Source organism: Epinephelus moara, chromosome 12 (genome assembly GCF_006386435.1).
Source record: "Epinephelus moara isolate mb chromosome 12, YSFRI_EMoa_1.0, whole genome shotgun sequence".
NCBI lineage: Eukaryota > Metazoa > Chordata > Actinopteri > Perciformes > Serranidae > Epinephelus > Epinephelus moara.
Genome location: NC_065517.1, coordinates 41,741,982 through 41,765,286, shown reverse-complemented (window position 1 = coordinate 41,765,286; position 23,305 = coordinate 41,741,982). Strand labels below are relative to the sequence as shown.

The 23,305-nt window shown below is 40.8% G+C and overlaps 3 protein-coding genes across 5 annotated transcripts in view; 1 reads left to right on the top strand and 2 right to left on the bottom strand.

Annotated features, from left to right (window-relative positions):
- LOC126398287 (zinc finger protein DPF3) overlaps nt 1-23,305 on the bottom strand; it is a 423,217-nt gene that overhangs the window by 353,619 nt on the left and 46,293 nt on the right. The window lies entirely within an intron of this gene.
- On the bottom strand, nt 3,586-15,726 carry stx7l (syntaxin 7-like). Of its 2 annotated transcripts, none has more exons than XM_050057538.1 (10): nt 15,647-15,726; nt 12,375-12,468; nt 12,104-12,173; nt 11,819-11,909; nt 11,556-11,693; nt 9,341-9,390; nt 9,165-9,255; nt 8,978-9,050; nt 7,206-7,288; nt 3,586-6,750 (listed from the first exon to the last, which is right to left on the bottom strand). In XM_050057538.1, the coding sequence occupies exons 2-10, from the start codon at nt 12,457-12,459 to the stop codon at nt 6,655-6,657; spliced, it is 777 nt and encodes a 258-aa protein (XP_049913495.1). In that variant the 5' UTR covers nt 12,460-12,468; nt 15,647-15,726; the 3' UTR covers nt 3,586-6,654. The 2 variants fall into 2 exon arrangements, with proteins under 2 accessions (XP_049913495.1, XP_049913496.1); XM_050057539.1 differs by having other exon boundaries at nt 9,341-9,387.
- The window catches only part of LOC126398542 (protein LEG1 homolog), an 8,586-nt gene continuing 4,883 nt past the window's right edge, over nt 19,603-23,305 (top strand). Inside the window, exons 1-4 of the mRNA XM_050057972.1 lie at nt 19,603-19,958; nt 20,224-20,310; nt 20,393-20,466; nt 22,276-22,380. Coding sequence (XP_049913929.1) covers nt 19,661-19,958; nt 20,224-20,310; nt 20,393-20,466; nt 22,276-22,380 — 564 coding nt within the window. The 5' untranslated portion in view covers nt 19,603-19,660. The remainder of the gene's footprint in view (nt 19,959-20,223; nt 20,311-20,392; nt 20,467-22,275; nt 22,381-23,305) is intronic.

The window sequence follows — 23,305 nt, the reverse complement described above, 5'->3', positions numbered from 1 at the left end:
TTGTTTGTCTCTATGTGTCAGCCCTGTGATAGTCTGGTGACCTGTCCAGGGTGAACCCTGCCTCTCACCCAGTGTCAGCTGGGATAGGCTCCAGCCCGCGACCCTCAAGAGGATGAAGCGGTTAGAAGATGAAAGAATGAATGAACTTGAGCTTGAAATCATTTCTCACATTAGACGTACGGCTAAAATACCAATGCATATTACAATACACTATTTCATTGTTTATAGTTGATATGATCCCTGTTAGCCTCGCTAATGAGGTTTTGAGTTTCCTTGGGGCTTAAAAATACACACAAATGACATGAAATAAAAATAAAAACAAAATTAGTTAAAAAAGATTGACCTGGAAAAAAACCCCTTGTTTTTGCCCTGGAGAATGGTAACAACGACTGTTTAGAAGAGCTACTTTCAGCTTACTAACGGAAAAGGAAAATTAATAGCAACATGTTATTTTCTCCAGTTCTTTTCTAGAGACGCACATAAAGTGTACAGTGAGCTCAGTGTTTGCCCAGATGAGTTATTTCTCCAATTGATGTGCGTCACAGCAGAGTGAAACTTCTATGTACACTCCTCTAGTGAATCCAACTCTTGTCATTTTCTGTGATTTTCTACACCAGCAGGCAAAATCCGCCTCTGTGCCCCAGACACATTATGCTATTATAAGAAAGAAGACAGATAAACAGGTTATTTCCACCCACAGGTTCAGCCTCGATTCACGTCTGCCAGAATCATGTGTATTTCTGTTTTGCGTTTTTCTTAGCAGTTAAAAAAATGCAAAAGAACGTGACGCGTCAACTGAAAAACAACCTAATAATTTCCTCTGTGTCTGTCCACCTCACACCAAACACCTCTTGCTTCCTTTACAGTAACTTTGCACGCGGTCAGACTTTCCCAACCCTCCTCAGCTGTGACATTTCTGTTTGGAAGGAAAATCCTGCTCAGCTCTTTGCAGCGATGTGCTACTTTCTGTGTGTGTGTAACCAGCCCAAAATACTCCCTGTCCTACTGACGCCCAGTTCAACCTGTTCTCTGCCGGAGTGATGTATTTACAACACTGTGTCCAAATCCTCCACATCTCTCACTGCCAAGGAAACTTTTGCCTTCTGCGTCACTGCAGTCTGTGACTTCCACATCCCAGTCCAAGTCCAACACCGTCTGCTCTGACATATACAGGCTAACTCCCGTCTGCTCCTTGATCTCATTCTCTCATGGCTGCCTGAAACCTACTTTCAATGGGGTAAACAAGGAGATGGCATAGAATGTGGGTTTTAACTCTTTTTAGACACAATTTTATGTTTTCAAAACAGTTTAAGGTGTACCGCAGGGATCTGTTTTTGGTCTTCTTAAATTTACATGTTCTTTTTAATGTATAAGCATTAAACATTTGTGAAATTTGTGTGTCTATGCAGATGTCACCTTGTTATGTTTGGCTCAGCCCCAAAAGTTGATGAGGTATTTACTTAGTTCCAGTTAACCTTAGCCTTGAGAACGTAGGCTATTCTTATAGGTGCAAACTGCTGAGTTGCTGTTCTCAGGAAACAGGAAGACGCTCTTGCATCACATGCAGATGCAGTGGATTACTGTCTTATAGGTTCAGAATGCAATTCTGGAAAAAGACATCTGTTTGCTGAGTCTGATTCCTAGGTCATCAAATACAAACAGCCATGGGTTGGTAGTCAGACCAGACCACCAAACCACCAATCCAAAGTGTCAGTATTTGACAACCTGGGATTGTCTGTGTAATATTTTTCAGTATAGTTTATCATGAGCATAAATGTACACATTTCTTAAGTTTACTTTTAATCTATTTTTGTTTATTCTATTGATGTATATATTGTAGTTAAATGTCGCACTTACAGCCCCAACACAGCGACAATATATATTTTATTTTTAACATTCTAATATCTTCAGTACTAGTGTTAAACACTGTGGAATAATGCACATTCTATTTTTTATCTTAATGTACATTTTTATTCCTGTTTTATGATAGTTCATATTATTGCTTTATATTTACATACTTCTATTTCATACTCTTATTCTTACATTTTATATTTCTCTGCTCTTTACATGAGAGTGACTGTTACAAATCAATCAATTAAGTATTTCTGATTCTGATCCTGATTCTGATCGAAACTCCATAGGTATGTGATGACCCGGGAATGGAACTTACCAAACAACTATCTTTCTTCAGAATTACATACTGCACCTTTAAATGCACAACAGCTGTTGCCAATATTATGCTGAGTATCATCACTTTGACCGGACATTCCCTGTTGTGCAACAGAGTTCTGCCACTACACCATTTTTTCCTGTATTTATTTGCATGATGTCAGGGCCTAATTTAACTATTGTTTTTCCAAGGAAAGTCAGTTGAGCACACAAGTTGTTCTCATTAGCAGGAAATGCTGAGGAGAGAAATCACAGTTCATGACTGTCTTCAAAAACTTTCATCACTTTTACCTGACATTCCCTATTGTGCAACAAAGGTCAGCCACTAAACTATTTGTCCTTTTATTTATTTTCCCAGTGAAAGTCAACTAAGCAATGAGCAAGCATGTTGTTTTCAAGCATCACCCACATACACATTTATTGTCATCGAGTAGTGGATACTGAGTTGTACTGAAAAAATTCAGTTAATTGTCTTGATAAAGAGAAAGAATAGTCATCCACAGTTACTGAGGGTAGGAGGACCATTAGTCAATCATCTTCCCTAAATGTGTTCCTATAACCAGTCTCCACTTTACTAATCTCTATGTTGCTACTGTCAAACCAGCAGAAGTGTTTTGTCTACAAAGTTAACAATTCAACTTTCTTCAGTCTGCAGGGTAAACAAGGTGACGACATATTATGTGTTTGAGTCTTTTAAGATTAGATTTTATGTGTATAGTATTGACAAAGGGTGTACCACAGGGATCTGTTGTTGGTCCTCTTTTATTTATGTTTTTTATGTTCTAAATCAAACATGTCAAATGTAGACTTTCACAGTGTTACACTTGTCTTATTTGGCTCTGCCCCAAAAACACATGGGCTTTAAATAAAGTTCGAGTTAAATGGTTGAGTTAAATGTCTTGAACAAAGGTAAGAAAGTCATCAAAAGGAACTGAGTGTATGAAGACCATTCCTTAATCATCTTACCTAGATATGGTCCTAACTCTATCCTTGACAAAGGAGGGGAATGACATTCATACAAATAAATGAGCACCCAGTGTTATGTGAAGTGACCTGTGCACTGACTGTCATCCGGCAACCTGCCAATCGGTCTCTCATTTATTTAACTTTGGTTATAAAACTAACTACTGAATCAACAATCTGCTTCTTCAGTGTTGTTTACAATTATGCTTTTTGGTACTAGAGGAACACTGTAGAATAGTCTTGACCCAAACACACAGTGTCTGATATTATTTAAATAAAAACAAGTCTAATATACTGTATTTTTTCTGCAGAATGAGTCATGCACGAATAATTAAAGGACTTTTTAAAACTAGAGAGACTTTGTGTTGGAAAAAGAATAAACTTTAAGTGGTGACTCAGAAATTAAAAATAATATTAAGAATTACAGAGTTGCATAAAAAAACACTCTTCTCATTTAAAGTTTCGTATATTCAGGTACTTTATTCAGCTTGTGGTAGGCAGCGACATCTCAGTATTAAAAATATACATGTGATCTTAACTTTACATACAGGTCAAACTGTTGTAGCAAATAATTATTAGTGTTTGCCTTCATTTACTTTACTTTGGGTTATAAAAACTGTGGTTTCTTGATATCAGGAATAAAGAGATAAAGATAACTCTGTCTCACTTCCAACTCGTCCAATGCCAAGGCTTGGTCAGTGGCCTTTTGTATCAGATACCGATGCACCAAGGCACTTATTAGCGGTGATATGAGATGCACCGGGCAGCAACATTTTTTGATGCTCTGAGGCACTACCATAGTACTCCGAACTTTCTTGGGGGAGACTTTCCCGTGTGAAATCAAAAGTCAATTGAGTTACTGTAAAACTTCAATTAATAGCCCGGGCTATTATTTGCTTAAATCACTGAAATCAATAGGCCTTCATTTGGGACAGGTGTCTATATGGGACAGGTCTTCATTTGTCAAAATGTATAGGTACACTAGGGTAGTACAAGGGACTGGGTGTTTAGTTGAGACTAGGCTTTTAATTGAAGTTTCACTGTATTTTAATAACAGCATAGTATGTGTATCATGCTACGCTACTGACGTATGTCACATGACGTTGCATTACGCTAGTAATAAATGTACTTGTTTTAGGCCAAACCATGATGTTTTTTTCTAAACCTAACCACGTACTTCTGTTGCCTAAACCTAACGAGGTAAAGATTTTTTTACATTTGTCCTGAGGTCATTCTGAAAAGAGACGGGATGCATTTGACGAGCGCAAATGGTACATTTCCTGCAAAAATTAAAGTTTATTTTGAAAAGCTGCAATGCATGTAACTTGCATAAATTGATACGCCCTCACCGAGCATCCAAAACTGACACTGGTGAGGTACCTAGAGTGCCGTAGTTTGACGTGTCAATCAAGCCTCAGTATTTGATGAGTTGGATGTAAGAATGTTATGATAAAGACGGTTACTGTGGACTGCCAGTCACAGAAAAACAATGACAACTGACTATCAGTACTTTTCTATGGGTAAAGCCTCTCAACACAAACTGTCAACCCACACAGGTGTTTTCACTTCATTGGGCTGATTAGACCGTTCCTCTGGACCACGATTGATTACATGTTGAAGGGAACCATAGCTGTGATAATCAGGTCTAATTAGCCAGAAACTGAAAACACCTGTGTGGTGTACGGTGCCTTTAAAAGAAACATACCTAAGTACTGTAGGTTAAAACAAACCATAAAACACAACTTTAACAATCACATGTTGCACTGATATTCTTTATGTGTGATCATCCGTAATGTGACAGGTAATTCAATAAAAAAGATTTTCCGCGATGTCCATTCAATCTCCCTCGGCTGCATAGTTAAAAACAAAGGAAACACACCACCTACCTAAAGTAACAACAAAATCTTCTCCTAATGGAATGATTGGCTTAAATTGGAGCGTAATAAAATGTCCTAACAAGATTTGGGATTGATATGTACAGTACTTTTTGATTTATCATTAATATTAGAATCATTGGAAGAACATATTTTAATAGAAATGAACAATTAATCTCAACTAATTACAACTTCAAGGGGCTCTATACAATATTCAGAGCACATCTATGATTTAGAGCAGAGCTGGTGCAGCTACAGGGTCCAGATTTCTCCTTTGTCGTTAAAGGTCCACGCAGTTTAGCATTATACTTGTGTTTGGCCATGTGTCGAGCTAGTTTGCTGTTTCTGTTAAGTAGCTGTTCGTTAGTCACTCACTCTACAGCAGGAAATGGCACTTCAAAATAAAAGCTCTGTGCTGGAAATTCAGTGGACTTAAAAATAAAGTGTGTTTTTTACAAGGCTGATATGTTAGCAAGTTACTTATGGACCCCCGACCCACTTTTGGGAACCACTGATTTAGCGGTTGTCTCCACACAGCTCTCAACATGGAGGTGACTGAGTTAGTGGCTAGTAGCTAACTGTGCTAACAGCTGAAACAGTGCTAAAAATAGCAACAGTGCTGAAAAAGCTATAGGTGTTAACCTGGGAGGGTGGCTGGAGGGTGGCTGCTACGCTTCAACAACAACATCATCCCCTTATCAGTGGCAACTGTTGTACGGGTGCAGTTAGAGTGGCAGCAATCAGCTAGCCTGTGGGATACACACACAGGGACTCATGCTCTAACATGGACCTGTGGCCGGACTGTATCACAGCAATAAACAGAGACGCTCCGATTGCAACACACTTCATTCTCAGCACAGGGTGTCATAGCTCCACTTTATCTTTACATGGCAAATAGTTGTTAGTTGATATATTAATGTTCTGAATGTTGTTTAGAGCTTCTATAAAACAAAGGAGATAACAGATTTTTAAAAAGAGGGTTTTGTCACTTAGAACTCTGCATAGCAATAAGTTGAGTGCAGTTAAACTGTGCTATGGACCAAAGCTGGCTTTTGTTTAATCTTAAATTTACACAGTGCACTTTATTCAAAGTTTAATTGCTGAGTAAGGTTTAGCATGTGAGCTTTTTACATCTGACCTGATAAAAGGAAGCAGCTGCAGCAGTATGACTGATCCAAAGGTTAATCCCCTCTCACCTGCTTACAGCAACTTGCTGCTTCATTGCACCCAGAAGCATTGTCTGTAAAGTACTCAACATTCAAAGCCGGTGGAGCCAAAATGGCTGCCATTGAACACAGCAATACTCCACATGTTTACATTACACCTCCATCTGACAATCAGGTGCAGACTCAGACCTTTAAATCATGCCTAAATCAGACACTTTTCAATTAAAGCTGATTATATAAAGCTACCTGTGCTAGTTTTGTTTTCACAGTGAAGGAGTGTGCCATCCCGTCAAAGAGGACTGCGGTGTCTTAAAAATATAATCGAGTCAAAGAAAGACAGACTCAACGACTCCCCTTCGTGAGGGGGGTGAGAAAAGGAGAAGGATGAGAAGGAGAGGAATGACGTTGCTTCATCCTTTGCCCAGGTTGATGACTAAACAGGAGAGGCAGAGGAGAGGAGGAGGAAGAGGAGGAAGAAGCCCTTATTTTTTGAGAGCACCCCAGATGATGAGTCCAATAATAACAATCGCTACAGCCAGCACTATCAAAATGATGCATATCTTCTTCCGGGAGCTCCGCTGGGGGGAGAAGAAGCACAAAGTGGTTGTTTGTGCATTAAATCAATTATTAGTCAGAAGATAATTAATATAGAAGTATTAGATATAATCTGGATTTTAATGGAGACATGAATTGATTTACTCTGGACAGCTGATGGTTCGAAGTGACTCACAACCACAGCATGAATCAGATCACCTTGTGACTCAGCTTTTTCTTTTATTTTCTCCTTTACGCCTCGTTATCTACGTCTTATTTACCAAAGCCAACTGACTAAGAGCATGGTTACACAAGGGAGTGCAGGAGGTGGAGGAGTCATACATGCACACATACTGCTACCTCAGAGACTTTTTAATTGCTTCACTAGTTTCAAGCTAACTTCTCAAACGTGTGTACATTTCAATGCGTCTTCTCTCTTTGCTCCTTTCTTTATATCGATCTTTCCTCTATCCATCCTCTCTGTCCGGCGGTGTTTTACCTGGTACTCTGCAGCACGTTGCAGCTGCTGGGTGGCGTTCTGGACACTCACGTCTGCAGTCTCCACGTTGGCTTCTATACTGTCTGCAGAACACACAGGGAACACATTTTAAAGTGCAGCAGATCGGAAGGGCGAGCACATGTGGAATTGTCAGCACAGAACATCACTTGGACAAAATCACATTTTTTGTTTTGTTTATTCATTAGTTATCTAATGTTCTTCATATTAACCAGTGCGGCAACGTTGCAACAGCTGGTATTAGTGCTTGTGGCTTCAGGGGTTCTGCCATTACTGTTCTGGGGTGGCAGTAGCTCAGTCCATAGACTTGGGTTTGAAACTGGGGGGTCGCTGGTTCAAGTACCCGTCCATGTTAAGCACTGAGTGTGGACTGGTAGCTCCATCTCTCCATTTAATGCATGTAAAGGTCCTGTTTGTACATGTGTGTGTATTTCAGGCCTGTGTGTGTATGACAGAGTGAAAAAACTGAATTTCCCCTTGGGGATTAATAAAGTATATCTTCTTCTTCTGGAGCCTATGGCATGTACCCTACGCCATAGCCTGACGTGCACCTGCCCAGAAATGTAACTACATGTTGCGGCGACGCTAGTCTGAGTGGGCGGAAGTTCGCTGCAGAGATCAGCCTCTCATTGGGCGGAACGAGCCACCCGCTGAAGTCCCGCCCTACCACCTCCGGTTGTGTAGCAGTTTTCAACACGTCCTTTACTAACTTTTTCAGTGTTTGATCTTGCGGGGATGTAGCCATTTTTCTGCCATGGTTCGCGTCCTGTAAGTGATATTTTTGTGGGCGTGTTACACCAAAACCTGTTTCCCCCCGGCAATATTTTTGCAAGCGCACTGTTGCTGTGGCACCGCCAAGAACGATTGTGATTGGTTGAAAGAAATACAAGCAGCCGGGGCGTTTTTTTCTCCAATCTCAAAGTGAGAGTCGGCCCAGCCAGACCTTTCTTTTCTTGAGAAAGGTCTGGTGAGCGAGACTACGGCGACGCAGACCTCCTGTCTATTTCTGTAAGCTGAAACCATTTCCCTCAGTGGAAACAAAGCTGATTTGTGTACTTGTGTTTGAAACTGTCTCTATTAAGCCATGTTTAATGTGTGATTAATGTGATTAATGTGTTTAATGTGTGTTTAATGTGTGTTTTGAATCAACTAAACTTTACAGCACTTCACAGAAACCTACACCACCAACTAGTGTTTTGGAGGTGTAACTGCAGAGTGACACAGACACACAACCGCACAAGTATAAATGCTCACAACGGCGTAGGCTACAGCACAGGGTCTGCCGCACAACTAGAAATCCCGTCACTAGTCCTCAACTACACTGCAGTCCCTGATTGGCTGCTTACGTTGTCAACTATGGTGTCCATCCCTGATTGGCCCTGAACGGATTTTAATTTCTGAATACAAGGCAGGGTGGCACCCTGACTGATACAGAGAGCGATGGTCTTACCAGGCTGAGATGCTACTAAATCCTGCACACTTGACCTTATGTCATGGATCCCTGTATCATGGCTGGAGTGATCCCATTATGAGATGCTCTCTAGTGTAATTTTACTATTGTTTGGGTTTTTGGTGGAGTTTTCATTATCTAAGGGCCTAAACATGCATCATTATATATATATTACCTTTTCCCTAAAACATTGTGCCTCTGCGCCTACATTAGAAATCAGTTCAATTAAGTGACATCAGTGAAATGTTTTGGTAGAAAAGTAAGTAAAGTAAATGTTTCAGTTCAGTTTTCTATAAAATCTCACCTATCATGTCTCCCTGCTCGTGGACCATCATCCCCAGGTCCTTGAAGATGTCATTGATATCTGTGATGTCAGACTGAATCAAGCAACACAAAGACAGATGGTTCATGTGAAAGGGAAACACTGAGCTGATTGGATACTGTACATATTAGTGTCCATGCTGGTAGAGACATCTGATTCTTATTTGCACCTCCAACTGCCTGATGGACATCTCCCTCTCCTGGATCAGCCTCAGGTCTTCCTCAGTGATGGCCTCGGCCTGAGCCTGCACCTGGGCGTCACTGCGGGGACACATGTAGATGAAATAACAAAAATGGTGATACTAACAACAGAAACTTTAATAATGATCAGAAATCGTTTCCCTACCTGAGGAAAGGAGGCGCATTTCCAACGCTGTCATCAGGCTGTCCTCCCTGCTAAAGGAAATCAGGAGGTCTGTCATTATTACAGTATACACAGGGTGCTATAAAACCTGCAGTGCTCACCATCATAATATCTCATTGAATTCAATCTGATTAATTATCAACAGAACAGTTGTCATAAACATATGCATGGTGACAGAGTAAACTGTACTGTAGCTTTTAGCTCCCAGCTGATACACGTTCCTTACTGACCATTTAAAGCAGTAGGGAACTGTTCCTGCTTATCAGCATGACCACAGCAAATACAGACACTTTTCTGTGCTGTGAGATAAGCAGTGAGGGGGCAGAGCTGCCAAGCAGGCTCTCCAGAGGGAATCATTAAGTGGCACTGTCCCGTGAAACTTCTACTCTCAGTTCTAAATCATATTCAGGACACCAACAACAACAAATACAGGCTCAACATATTTCTTACTGTTCAGATTTCTTATGACTTTATGAATATACAGTAGCAGAATACAGTTCTCACTGATCCCAGATCCAAAGGAAGTCTGTGTGTGTCCAAAGATTTGATTTATAATTCAGAGACATGAGGAGGAAGACATCTGAAGAAGAGGAAAAAACTTCAGAGTTCAAGTCTGAAGTCTTTAAATGTGTACTATAATAGTAGATGTGGGTACTGTAAAACTGTAATACATTTACATTTTGATCAGTATCTCCATTAGAATGTAAGGGAACACTTTACTTGAAGGTATCTACATAAGAGTGACGTGACACTGTCATGAACCTGTCATAAACATTATGTACATGTCATAAATGTTCATGACTGCTGTCATTAAGTGTCATTCGGTTTTTGTAATGACATTGTTTGGGTTGTCTTGATTATGACAACTTGACATTAAATTTGTTTGGGATGTCCTTATAATGACAACTTGACATTAACCAGGATGACATTATCAGAAGATGTCTTTGTCATAACAACTTGACATTAACAAGAAATGCACCTGTTTTTGTGTTAATGACAAGTTGACATAATGATTACTATTGTCATGACAAAGACATCTTCTGGTAATGTCACTTTGATTAATGTCAAGTTGTCATAATCAAGACGAACCAAACAATGTCAACTTGTCATTACAAAAACCGAATGACACTTCATGACAGCAGTCATAAACGTTTATGACATGTACATAATGTTTATGACAAGTTCTTGACTGTGTCATGTCACTCTTATGTAGATACCTTCAAGTAAAGTGTTACAGAATGGAATTATTTTGAGTAACAGCTATGTGTAAAAACAGCAATACAGCAGAAAGTGTGTTGTAGTTTGGGTATGCAGTTTTCTGGATTCATTCATTCATTCATTTTCCGTAACTGGAACACCTACGGACAATTTAGAGTCACCAATTAACCTGCATGTCTTTGGACTGTGGGAGGAAGCTGGGGGAGGAAGCTGGAGCACCTGGAGGAAACCCACACTGACACAGGGAGAACATGCAAACTCTGCACACAAGGGCTCCCGCACCCGGGATCGAACCAGGAACACTCTTGCTGTGAGGCGACAATGCTACCCACTGCACCACTGTGCTGCCAGTCACGCATAACGCAAAAAAGGCAGAATTTAAAAATACTGCCAACCTACTGCAGTTCTCCCCTCTTAATCCTCAGCCTCTCCCATCAGAAAAACTATGCACGTGTTTCACACCGTAACCTTTATGGCAGTAAGCCGTACAGGTCCTTTGTACAGTAACTTGTAGAACTTGAGGGTTTCTAGGTTGTTAATGAGAGTCAGACGGACAGTACATTCATGTTGTTTTGAATCATGCGATATCCCATTTGTCTGCTTTTTGTTCACTTGAATGTGTGCATGATTAAATCCTTTGAAGGTCAAAATGTAGCGTCGTTATATTTGTAGGAATCTTACAGTGGTCACTGTGCAGAGTGCCTCTCACATTCATATTAACCTAACCCTAACTGAGGTCGGACGGTCACACTAGCCACCCTCCTACATTCCACCTAATTACATGTCTCCACTTACCAAGCTATTGATGGTATTAAAGTGCAAAAAAACCTGACTGTATTTAGGAACATTAAAGGGACGGTTCACTCCCAAACCAAAAATACATGTTTCCTCTGACCTGTAGTCCAATATAATGGAACTGCTCACATCAAGGTCTGTGGATTATCTTGAGTAACCAGGTCAGACACAGCAGGTTACTCACCGACACCCTGGAGCTGGCTCTGACTCTCGCCACAAAGTCTCTCTCTTTGTCAGCCGCCTGCCGCTGGGTCCTCTGGAAGCTGTTCAGGGCGGCGGAGAAGTCGTTCACTAGACGCTCTTTCTGTAACTTTCTCTGACGCTAAAACACACAAAACACAAAAGTTATGGAGACAAACAAACAGTGTGGAACCAAAATGGTATTGACTAACAGGGAAATTACGACTTTGAGCAATTGTGGTCAAGGAGACGTTAAGAGTTCCGCACCTGATCGGGGCCAACAGGAAGTGCACTGAATGCTTTCATCAGTTTGTCAGTCTCCTTCGCTAACTGGTTGCCTTGTTGCTGTTTCTGTTGCCTGGTGACAAAAAACGTTAATTCTGATTTTGTTAAAGTAGAGAAATACTGGACACATAAAGAAAACAGATTGCTGAGATGTTGATGACTGATCACTTGACGACTTTTGGACAGGCGTGCTTCTAAGGTTTAACCTTTTCTCCACCATTTGTATTAAGGTGTTACAGTTAAACCTGCTGCACCCTCATAACTCACAGGGTGTGTAGTAGCTGGCTGCTGTCCTGCTCCGTCCCCACCAGAGAAACTGCCCTCTGCAGCTCAGACGCTGGTGAAGAAGAAAGAGCGCAGACGTTACTTATCTGTGCTGAAGTATCTCTACGGATGTACCATGACTCACACAGTAAGGTCAGTACAGTGGGTTTAATATGAATGTTGCAGCTGATGATGATGATGATGATGATGATGATGACTTCTTCTGTGTGTGTGTGTGTGTGTGTGTGTGTGTGTGTTGGGGGGTTGTAATTACTCAGCAGTGTCAGCTTATGGATGTTGGAGCTGATGTTGTTCACCAGAGCGCTGGGCTCCTCTGGAAACCCTGCCTGGTAGGCCATGATGGAGAGCTGTGAGGACACACAACAGTAACAGTCAGGGGTCAGACAGAGACAGAATCTGTTACCATGGTTACTGCAGGCATTGCACTGTGCAGGCTAGTGACATGAAACAACCTTTGGGCTGAACCCATCTGGTTAGTTTGATTTTTGTGTGCGGGAGTGTCTCAGTCATCAGCTTTAATCCCACTGACCACAGACATGTCTGAGAGCAACACTAATGGCCAAAGTTGACATCAAAAAATTTCACCCATACACGATTGTCGAACGTCTCATTCCTGAACGCTGGGAAGGTCCTCCACACCAAACGTAGAAAAGCATGTCTTTATGGCTTCCGTTTTCTGTACATTGTTATCAAGTTAAAATCGAAGCTTAGTGGAAGTTCATTCAGAAAGACTTTTATGCTCTGTCTCTTACTACTCAATCAGCTGACTACAGGTGTTCACTCTTTCAACCAACCAGATTTTGCCACAACCTCAACAAGCGACCCTCTTCCACTCCATTCCCAGCATCCAGCGTTCCTTCCTTCATCGAGACACCTGCTCCACATCAATCAAGATCTTCAGACATTTCCCTTAGACTCTATTCGGCGATATTCCTGAACTTCTTATGGCGTCTCTAGCCCCTAAAAAACTGATGATGTCACAATGGGTTCTTGTCACCAAAGACTCTAAACTTAATTTTGCACCATGTCAACTGATTTACGTCACTCTTACATAAAGTCTTTCTTGATGGAACTATTCTTAAAAACAACGATTCCCAACCTGGGGTAGAAGTACCACTGGTTGTGATTGGGCCCTCGTCTATGGAGATCGCCATGTTGCACCTCCATGTTTCTACAGTAGCCCAGAATGAACAAACCAAACACTGGCTCTAGATAGGGCCATTTGTGTTTTCACGTCAGTCACCATAGAAAGCAGCCCTCTCCTCACTGACTTGGTCAATCCATGTGAAATTTGGCACAGTGGTAGAGGGTCATGGGAGGATGCCAATGAAGCAATATTACATCAATTGGCCAAAGGGGGGCGCTATAGCAACCGATTGAAATTGCAAACTTTGAATGGGCATATCTCATGCCCCGTATGTCGTAGAGACATGAAACTTTGCACAGAGATGCCTCTCCTCATGAGGAACACATTTGCCTCAAGAACCCATAACTTCCGCTTATATAGATTTTCCGCCATTTTGAATTTTTTGAAAAACACTTCAAATGGATCTCTTCCTAGGAAGTTTGAGCGATCTGCATGAAACTGGGTGAACATAATCTAGGGACCAATATCTAAAGTTCCCTCTTGGCAAAAGTTGGAAAACTTACTAAAACTGAGCTTCTATAAGGCAATGAATATTGCGGAGGGCGTGGCTCATCACATAAAGGTGTATAACATCTCAAGGGTTTCACCCATCACCACGCAACTTTGTAGGCATATGACCACACATAATCTGAGGGGACCCCTCCATTATTGACCCCATCAAACAAAATGGGGGCGCTAGAGAGCTCATTTCTTATCTAGGCCTAACCGCCATATGGATTTTTACTAAACTTGGTAGATATGTAGAACAGGACGCCTCAAGGTGACTGGAGAAATTTAACTCTAATTGGCAACTGGGTGGCGCTATAACAACAGAAAAATGCTTCAAAATGGCTAAAATGCGACCGATCGCTGTGGCTCCCCCTGTGGACCAATGTTGGGGTTGTTTCTAATGTTTGGTATGTCCCACGTTTTTCAAACACTGTCTGAATACATTGCTCTTCTTAATGGGTTCAATTGACTATTTAATCTGCAATTTCCTATGACCTGTATCCCAAACACACACCATGTGAAACTGTACGTGGACAACTGTGCACTCAGTGGGTATGGACTAGTTTTGCATTTATTCTACAGCTGATTTTTAAAGAACACAAGCAGGCTTGAAAGACATTTATCACAGCAAGAAACTAGAAAATGTAAATTATCGTTGGATTGTCCAATTTCCGACGGTCCTTGAACACATTCTGTGGGAATAATAGGGGCCGTACACATGCTGTGTCTTTAACCCCCTAGAAAACGCGAGGTTGGATGCTACAACATTAACAGTCACCATACCATAGCCTATTTACCTAAAACACTGAGCACAGAGCTGATCTTCCTCCAGGCGCTGTTTAAGTGTGTAGGCCTATCGTCCAAGGGACAGATGTAAAGCTCTGGGTAGCCCTGCACTAACATGATCAACTTTTCCATATTTATCACAGACTGATATTTATGGAAGAAGAGAAAGATAACTGTCGGCCGTGATTGGTCGGTCCTTGTTGAACTCAGTTTATCTCAGAGTGCAGGGAGGAGCGAAGGCCGTGCATGTTAGGCCACTCACTCAGGGAGGATCAGGGGGATCGTCAAAATAAATAATAACTAAAAAAAGAGGTCACACCCCATCCACCCTCCTCCTCTGATAAATAAAGAACAGTCCCTAAAACAGCTCCATGAGGAGCTACTACTGAAGTTTGCCTATTTTAAAAGCAGTTAATGTGCATTTTCCAACGGACCGTGAGCTCTTATTTACTGTATAGCCTTAAATGTAAGAGGGTTGGGAATGTTAAACGCAGTGAAGCAGACTTCCTGTGCTGCTGACTGAAGACAACTGAAACCATGGTCAGTATGCAAATCACCATCTGCTCAGGAACTGTCACACACAGGCTGCTCAGCCCTGAGTCTAGTGTACTGCTGCACAGGAACCAGTCTGATGGTTTTTACTGGAATAAAATAAACACTGACTCATGAACTGCACTGTAATGAAGACTGCCTGTGTGTGTGTGTGTGTGTGTGTGTGTGTGTGTGTGTGTGTCCCTGTACTAACACAGAGGCTGGCTGCGAGAAATATGCGGAAATCACAGGAGCTGTCCTCTGACATGAAGAGCAGTGTTCACATGATCTCTGTTGACACGACACACTTGTTAGTAGAATCACTGAAGCTGTCTTCATGTGACTTTAATGTCCGTGTTGTGTCCAACATGCAGCAGCTGCTCACGTCTTTAAGTCACAAAGTCACAGTTTGAACATTTGTCTCTGCCGTTTCCCGGAGAACAGATTCCTGTGACTGTGGCTGCAGCTGAACATGAGACGGCTTCATGAGACACACTCTGTCATGTTCATCTATTAGTACAGTCAATGATTCCTGCATGTTGAGCTCAGCTGTGTAAAAGTTTAGACTTTACCTTTCTTGTGACTTCCAGCAGCAGCAGCAGCAGCAGCAGCAGCAGCGGTGTGTTTCCTGCTTCTCTGCTCCGCCCCGTCACATGATGAGCTCTGCCTGCTGCTGGCAAATTAAAATAAGTTCATGACCAAGGATGAGCTGAATAAAGACAGAAAGAAATCACTGACAATAAATGTTATGACAAGAAGTTTAACAAGAACCTGTCTGGACGTAAATGTTAATTTAATTATCAAATTATATAAATAGATAAATATAAATATACAATCAACTTTCAAACTGTAATTTTGGGGACTTTTAGCAGCAAATCAAATATATATTAATTAATAAGCACACAGCTTAATATTTCAGAAGCCAAAACGCATCTAAAAACACAAAAATGAAGTTTTTATTATTATTTTCATTATTGATAATAATAATATTTGGAGAGGGGACTTGGACTGAAAACAAAAGATAAATAAATAAAAATCTGCCATCACACACCAATCACAAGAGCTTAACTTAAAATGGAAATTAAACACCCAAAATTAAGGCATTTCCTTAACTTTTATTTCACTGATTGTTTTATTCATTTTATTTTATTTAATCATTTTTCATTTTCTCTAATGTGTAGATCCCTTAGTGCCTTGTTGTATAACTTTTACATTGCTTTTAATTTTTAAAAAAATAATTTTCTATATTTTTTGTAAAGCACATTGTAACTCTGTTTTGAAAGCACTATATAAATTAGGTTTTCATTATTATTTTTATTATTATAAATAATAAAATAATAATAATAAATAATAATAAATAATAATAATCGCACTTTGTAAATTAGGTTTTTATTAACAATAACAATAATAATAATAACAACAATAATAATAATAATAATAATAATAATAATAAAGGGCTTTACATGTTAAAACAGGGACAAAAGTCATTTCAGAACTGCCATGAAAAAAAAATCTGACATCAGACCATCACTGACCAATCACAAGAGCTTAAATCAGAATGGAAATTAAATACCCCAAATTAATATTTAAAAAAAAATAATGAAATAGTGGAGCACCAGTAGCTCACTTGGTAAAACAGGCACTCCATGTACAAAGACCATGTCCTCACCCCAACAACCGTGGGCTCAATTCCAACCTGTTGCCCTTCACTGCTGGCAGTTAAATGCATCACTGTAGTGTACAGTATATATGAGAATCTAACACACTAAAAGGATCATCCTGCATGCAAGAACTTTTACTTCATAATTTATAAGTAAACTTTTATTTGTAACATATTTTAAATTGTGGCATCAGTGCTTTAACTCATGGATCTGAACTCTCATCTCAGCGCTGACAGTAACACCGACAGTATAAATCATGATATTTTGATATATGAAGAATATTTTGTTGCTGACACTTGTGAACTTTAAAGTGAAATTTTGAGAGCAGGATTTTCAACCATAAATAAATAAATAATGGATTATTCCTGGAAGTGTGGAGCAAACTGTGAAAACTGCATTTAGACTTTTAGACTGCAGCAATTAACAAACGTAATTAAACTGAGCTGAATAAATAAAAACTGTTGCAGAGCTTCTTCTGTCTGCCCGGTCCAAATGCTGCAGAATGTTGCAGGTGCAGGTTTTTGGGGGAACAAGGACTCATTTTTCTAAAATCTTCTCCAAAGCATAAAGAAAGCTGCAAACATCAAATATCAGTGCAACAAAAACGTGTCTTGAACATGAGTGAGTCCAGTAAGTGCCATTTTAGGTGACTGAGGACATCTGCTGCCCGCAGCACACACTGTTGGGGCATCCAGATTCAGGCAGGTTAACCTCACAGCTTCTTGAACACATTCCAGTTTCTGGTCATACAATGTTTTACCCACATCTGTTCAGTGTTGGTTTGCACACCAGCAGCCTGTCAGGATCACAGCTGCTGTGTGCACTCAGCTGGGAATCGGGGAAATAAAATGAATATCAAACAGCAGAAACAAGACCACACAGAGATTGCAACACTAAAGCATATTAGCTTTACTGCACATGGTCTAACATACATTGACCTCCTGTTTTGTAACATGTGATGACATGGAGCATACAGTGTACAGTACAGTACAGGATGAGTTTTCAGGTCCAACATGGGAGCCAGATCAGTGACTGCTGGTAAACAGTAACAAGTGAACACACAGTGCAGATGAGGATTCACCACTGCTGACTGACAGAACAGGTTTTGGGTTCTTTAGAGGTGAAAATCAGTTTCATAACCAATCAGTTTACAGCACCTGGTTATTTTAGGACAGAAAATATACAAAACAACATTATGAATTGTGGGGCCAAATTATTGTTAGGTAATTTAATTTTTCATTTTTAATTTAAGTTTGTTAAACTTAAATTAAACTCAAAGCTTTTGGTTTAATATAGTAACATAAAAGTTTTGACTACACAAGACAGAACATAAATGTGTCACATAACCCTTTTATGTCAGTTTGACATAATTTCTTTTGTTGTTGTTTGAGCATTTAATTCTATGTCATAAGAACAATAAAAGAAGAATACACATTTTACAACGTGTGTTTTTTATTTCATTGAGCTTTAAAAACATATTGTGGCAGGCTGGAGTTTCTCAATGTCAGAGTAAAACAAAGAGATGAAGTCTTAACAAGGGAGTGCTCTTTACTTCACCTCAACACAACTTTATGTTAGATACTCAACTATGTTAGATTTCTACACAGGCGGAAGGTCACTGTCTGTGTATGCGGCTGAACTCATGATGCAAAATATCTTCTAACACAACATTAACTATAGCCCATTAGAACCATTGTGAAATACACAAACACTATTCACTGTGTAATGGGTAACCTGAGTGATTTAGAACACATTTAAACGCGCTTGCACGAGACTGTGAGACATGGGCACTGTATTCATGTGTGTTCACGTGCTTTTGCTGGTCTCGCGCACAAGCGCACACACGTGAGCGCGGTGCCCAGAGAGGCAGTCAGAGCTACAGGCTACAATGAGGCTAAAAACAGAGTTCAAATGAGGTTTTTCCAAACAACTTTTTATGTCGGGGCTTCAGGACACTTGGATCACTATGGACGAGCAGTATGGAGATATTTTGTGGTTTCAATTATGTGTTTTTGGACGTTTGAATCTGGGGCGCCGTCAGCCTCCATTAGGTGGAGTTGTGTTGCTACCTCCTCTCCCCTTGGATCTCTGCAAGTGATGTGAGGACACTAAACACATGGGCTCACAGCATGCTGGAAACTCCGCCCACTTAGCCCCAGCTGGCAACAATATGTTAAGTGTACAATGATTGTGTTTCACATTGGCCTTAAACTAATTAGGTGAAATTCGCTTCATAAATTTTAATCAAATTAACTTAAAACTCAAAAACTGTTGACTTGACATAAAAAGATTATGTCAAGCTCACAAGGGATGAATTTATGTGTCAACTGTACATAAAGTTTTTGTGTGATTTTGACAATCTGGGGAACTTGTGTAGACTTTATGTTCAAATTTTGTGTAATGGATGGATTGGGATTTACAGTGTGGGGTGGCTGAAAGTACCATACTATTTCATGGTGCATACAATACTAAGCTATTAAAATAATAATTTTTGATTCATACATCATGTTTGTTTCTGAGTTGGACGGTATGTCAGAGTCTCCACTGTGCTTCACTAATACTGCAAATTGGCCAATATCACGGCCCTTAAAAACACCACTGAGTGTAACAACTGTTGAAGTGTGTCGTAGTATTGTTTTTGCTGCGTCATCTATTGTTCTAATCTACTGTGAGTAGAGTGTCGGCACTATGTCACTATCTTTTGTGTGGGTGTTTGTGTGAGTTTAATGGAAAGACTTTATGTTTCTGCATATTTGGACAGTATTGAGCTCTGTGTACACACACCTTATCTGTCCGCCGCTGAGGGTCCACTGAACCCAACATCACATGGACAGTCCATGACCGTAGACAGAACCTTTGGATGTGAACAGAACAGTATAAAAGCCTTGTGACTCCATCCCTTGGTGCAGTCGCAGCTCCTCAGCCATGATGTGTGCAGTGGTCCTCGGCCTCCTCTTGGCATGCGCAGTGTCTCTTAGCAGCTCTGCTCCAGTCCTAGACAATGGCATGCCCCTCATGTGGTCGCAAACGGTCGACCAAGTGTCTGCCCTGCCGAAACAGAATGACGTGGTGACCCCCGACCCGTGGACATTCGTTAACCGAATGAGCCTTTACCGGCTGTTGATCGCTGCCACAGACCCGTATATGGGATGCATGGGGACAAACGCCACAGACAGTCCAGTGTGGGGACTGCCACTGCAGCTTGCATGGATGAAAACCTCAGGTAAGATGACATTTCTTTAAAGAATTACTCCATTGTTTGCCTGCTTCTCTTTAATGGTAATTGGTGCAAACATGGATGATGAGTCATCTAAGAATATTTATATAAAACTCAAACTCTCAGCAATATAAAGAATAAATAACCAACTTATACTGTGAGTCCCAGAGTCACTGAGTCCTAAACTGAGTGAACATGACAACACAATGCCACCAGCTACCAAAGAACATACACACAACCTAATGACGTTATGTAAAACGTGTCACTGTAGGGCGTCTCGCTGATCCAACCGGTGCTACGACCTGCGGCCTGGAAACTGGAGATGCTTCGTGTATTTCTCCTCAGAGCTGGTGGTCCTGTAAGTATGGCAGACAGACACATATATACATTCACACACATTAAAAACTGAGCAATTACAAAACCATTTCTTTCTCCTCCAGGTGTGAACTACTTTGTGTCTGCTCTGCCCTTCCTGTCTGCTGCACAGCAAGGCCTGATGGGAGCAGATGTCCAGGTACTTGTGCAGCTGAACGTCTCAAACCGGAAGTGAGACAGTTGAAAACACAGACAGACGGTGAAATGTTAGACAGACAGTTCACCCCAAATCCAAAGCCTGTATCTTTCCTCCTACCTGTAGTGCTGTTTATCAGTCTAGATTGTTTTGGTGTGAGCTGCAGAGTGTTGCAGATATCAGCTGTAGAGATGTCTGCCTTCTCTCCAATATAATGGAACTAGATGGAGAACTACACACACCAACCGAAGGAGGAGTGCATCTACTGCTAGCTTACATAGCACCACTAAGCTAGCTAACGTTACAGCTCAGCCAAGGAGAATGCCATTAATGTTTACAATCACAATCACAAACACGAGCCTCTCATCCATGAGTAGATGCCACCTCCTTTATTTGTTCAGTAGAAAGAAACTAGTTCCTACATGAAACTGCTCACAACAAGGTCTGTGGATTATCTTGAGTAACCGGGTAGTGATTTCCGGAAAGAGGCATGCTGCACTTTGAGCACCACAAGCTAAAGCCTGATTTATAGTCCTGCGGCGTACCTACGATGTACCTACGCCATTGCCGTGATGCCATCGTGAACCCTTTGAACTTCTCCGTCACTCCATTTCGTCGTGGTGCAATTCACCGCCAGAGCGGTAGGGGGCTGCGTTCCTTTCCTGAATGGTTATCGTCGTCTCTAGTTGATTCTTTGTTTAGCTTCCGGCTTTTCTGGTCACAGTGAACAATGGCGAGAGAGAGAGAATCTTGCTGGAGTTGGAGTTGTTGGATGTTGAAGAAAGTATGTTAATACTGCAACATCCACATCGCAACAGAAGATGTTTAAAGATGGTGGGGATGGCGCAATCTGGAAATACGGAACCGGAAATGCGTTGCTACCATGCAAACCAATCACAGCCCTCTCAGTCTGCGCTGGATCTGCGTCACCTCGACGTGTAGTTACATTTTTTGGGAGGTGCACGTCAGGCTACGGCGGGGGCTACGGCGAGCCTCCTGCGTAGCTACGTACCCTACGATGTAGGGACGTCGTTGATTTAACGCAGGACCATATATCAGGCTTAAGTGTCATCTAGTTCCATTATACTGGAGAGAAGACAGACATCTAATAATAATAATTTAATGTAGGAACTATTTTCTTACTACCAAACTACACCTGCCCACCATATCACTGTGCAGAAGGAAGGGTGCATCTACTCACAGACAAGAGGCTCATGTTTGTGACAGAGCGAGATGTAAACGTTGGCGTCCTCCCCAGCTGAGCCGTGATGTCAGCTAGCTCAGTGGTGCTAGGTGAGCTAGCAGTAGGTCAACACTTCCTTCTGCGCAGTGATATGGTTGTCGGGTGTAGGTTGGGAGAGAGAAAACAGTCACATGAAACTGATTACTGAGAAACTGAGTGCCATCTAGTTCCATTATACTGGAGAGAAGGCAGACATCTCTACAGCTGATATCTGCAACACTCTGCAGCTCACACCAAAACAATCTAGACTGATAAACAGCACTACAGGTCAGAGGAAACATATGCATTTTAAATTTGGGGGTGAACTGTCCCTTTAAGGGATAACCAAAGTCGTTGTAATTAATTCTGAGGGGGACATGAATCACCAAATCATTAACAACGTCAATGAGACTCACCCTAAAGGCACCACAAACGCCTGTACCAAACTTTATGGAAATCCATCCCATAGTTGTTGTGATATTTCAGCCTGTATCGTCAGTGGTTTACCAACTGGCCAAAATGTTCTCACAAAAAGCCCATTTTGATATTTTGATGATGATTGTACTGATGGTTGATTTTGTTTCTCTTAGGTCACGATGCAGGTACCTGAAGGCGTCGAAGGCTATTGCACTACATATACCGAGTGTGCAGCGAGCTACCCTGACGCCATGACCAAGTGGGACGCCTTTTTCCAGGTACATGAGATACACATTACTGAGTTTGATATAGCAAGGCAGAAGTGGACAGTGCTTCATATGCTAACCCTTTTGAACACACACTGAAAAAAAAATGCAAAAGGGGCTGCTTTAATACAAATTAACATCACCAGCCATGGGGAGCAGGCCCATGAAGTATGAAGTCAGGAAGTCTCTCAACTTTTTGGAGCTGTGGTACAAAATTATTAAAGTAACTGGGTCACTTCATATTATGCAGCAACATTTTACTTCCGTATATTCTGTGCCACATATTGATAATTAGTAATGTCTTAAAACAAGATTGAGATTTTCTTTATGACATAAACACACAAAAAAACCCATGTGTTGAATTTTGTCCCCAGAGTACAAATAATCAACTTCTACAAGAACTATAAGCTTTAAAGTTTAAATTTTCATTAATGATAAATTTTTTTATAGGCCATGTCAAACTCTCTATGGTTAGGTAGAAATGTATTTATTTTGTTAACCATCTTTATAAATTAGATTTGCATGTTTTAAATATATTTATATTTAATAATTCAGTATATATTTATAACTTATTTTGTGTCCCTGAAGTCGTTTTCCATCATATTAGTTTGTAGTTTTTTACCCCCCAAAATAAATAAATTAAATTAATTAAAATAAAAAATCATTGAGACCATTTTTAGGAAGGAACTCAAAAGGGGAGTAAAGTAATTTGAGCATAATTTTTATACCCATGTTCCATGATGTTAAAGGGACAGTGCACCCAAAAATGAAAACTCAGCCATTATCTACTCACCCATATGCCGAGGGAGGCTCAGGTGAAGTTTTAGAGTCCTCACATCACTTGCAGAGATCCAAGGGGAGAGGAGGTAGCAACACAACTCCACCTAATGGAGGCTGACGGCGCCCCAGATTCAAACGTCCAAAAACACATAATTGA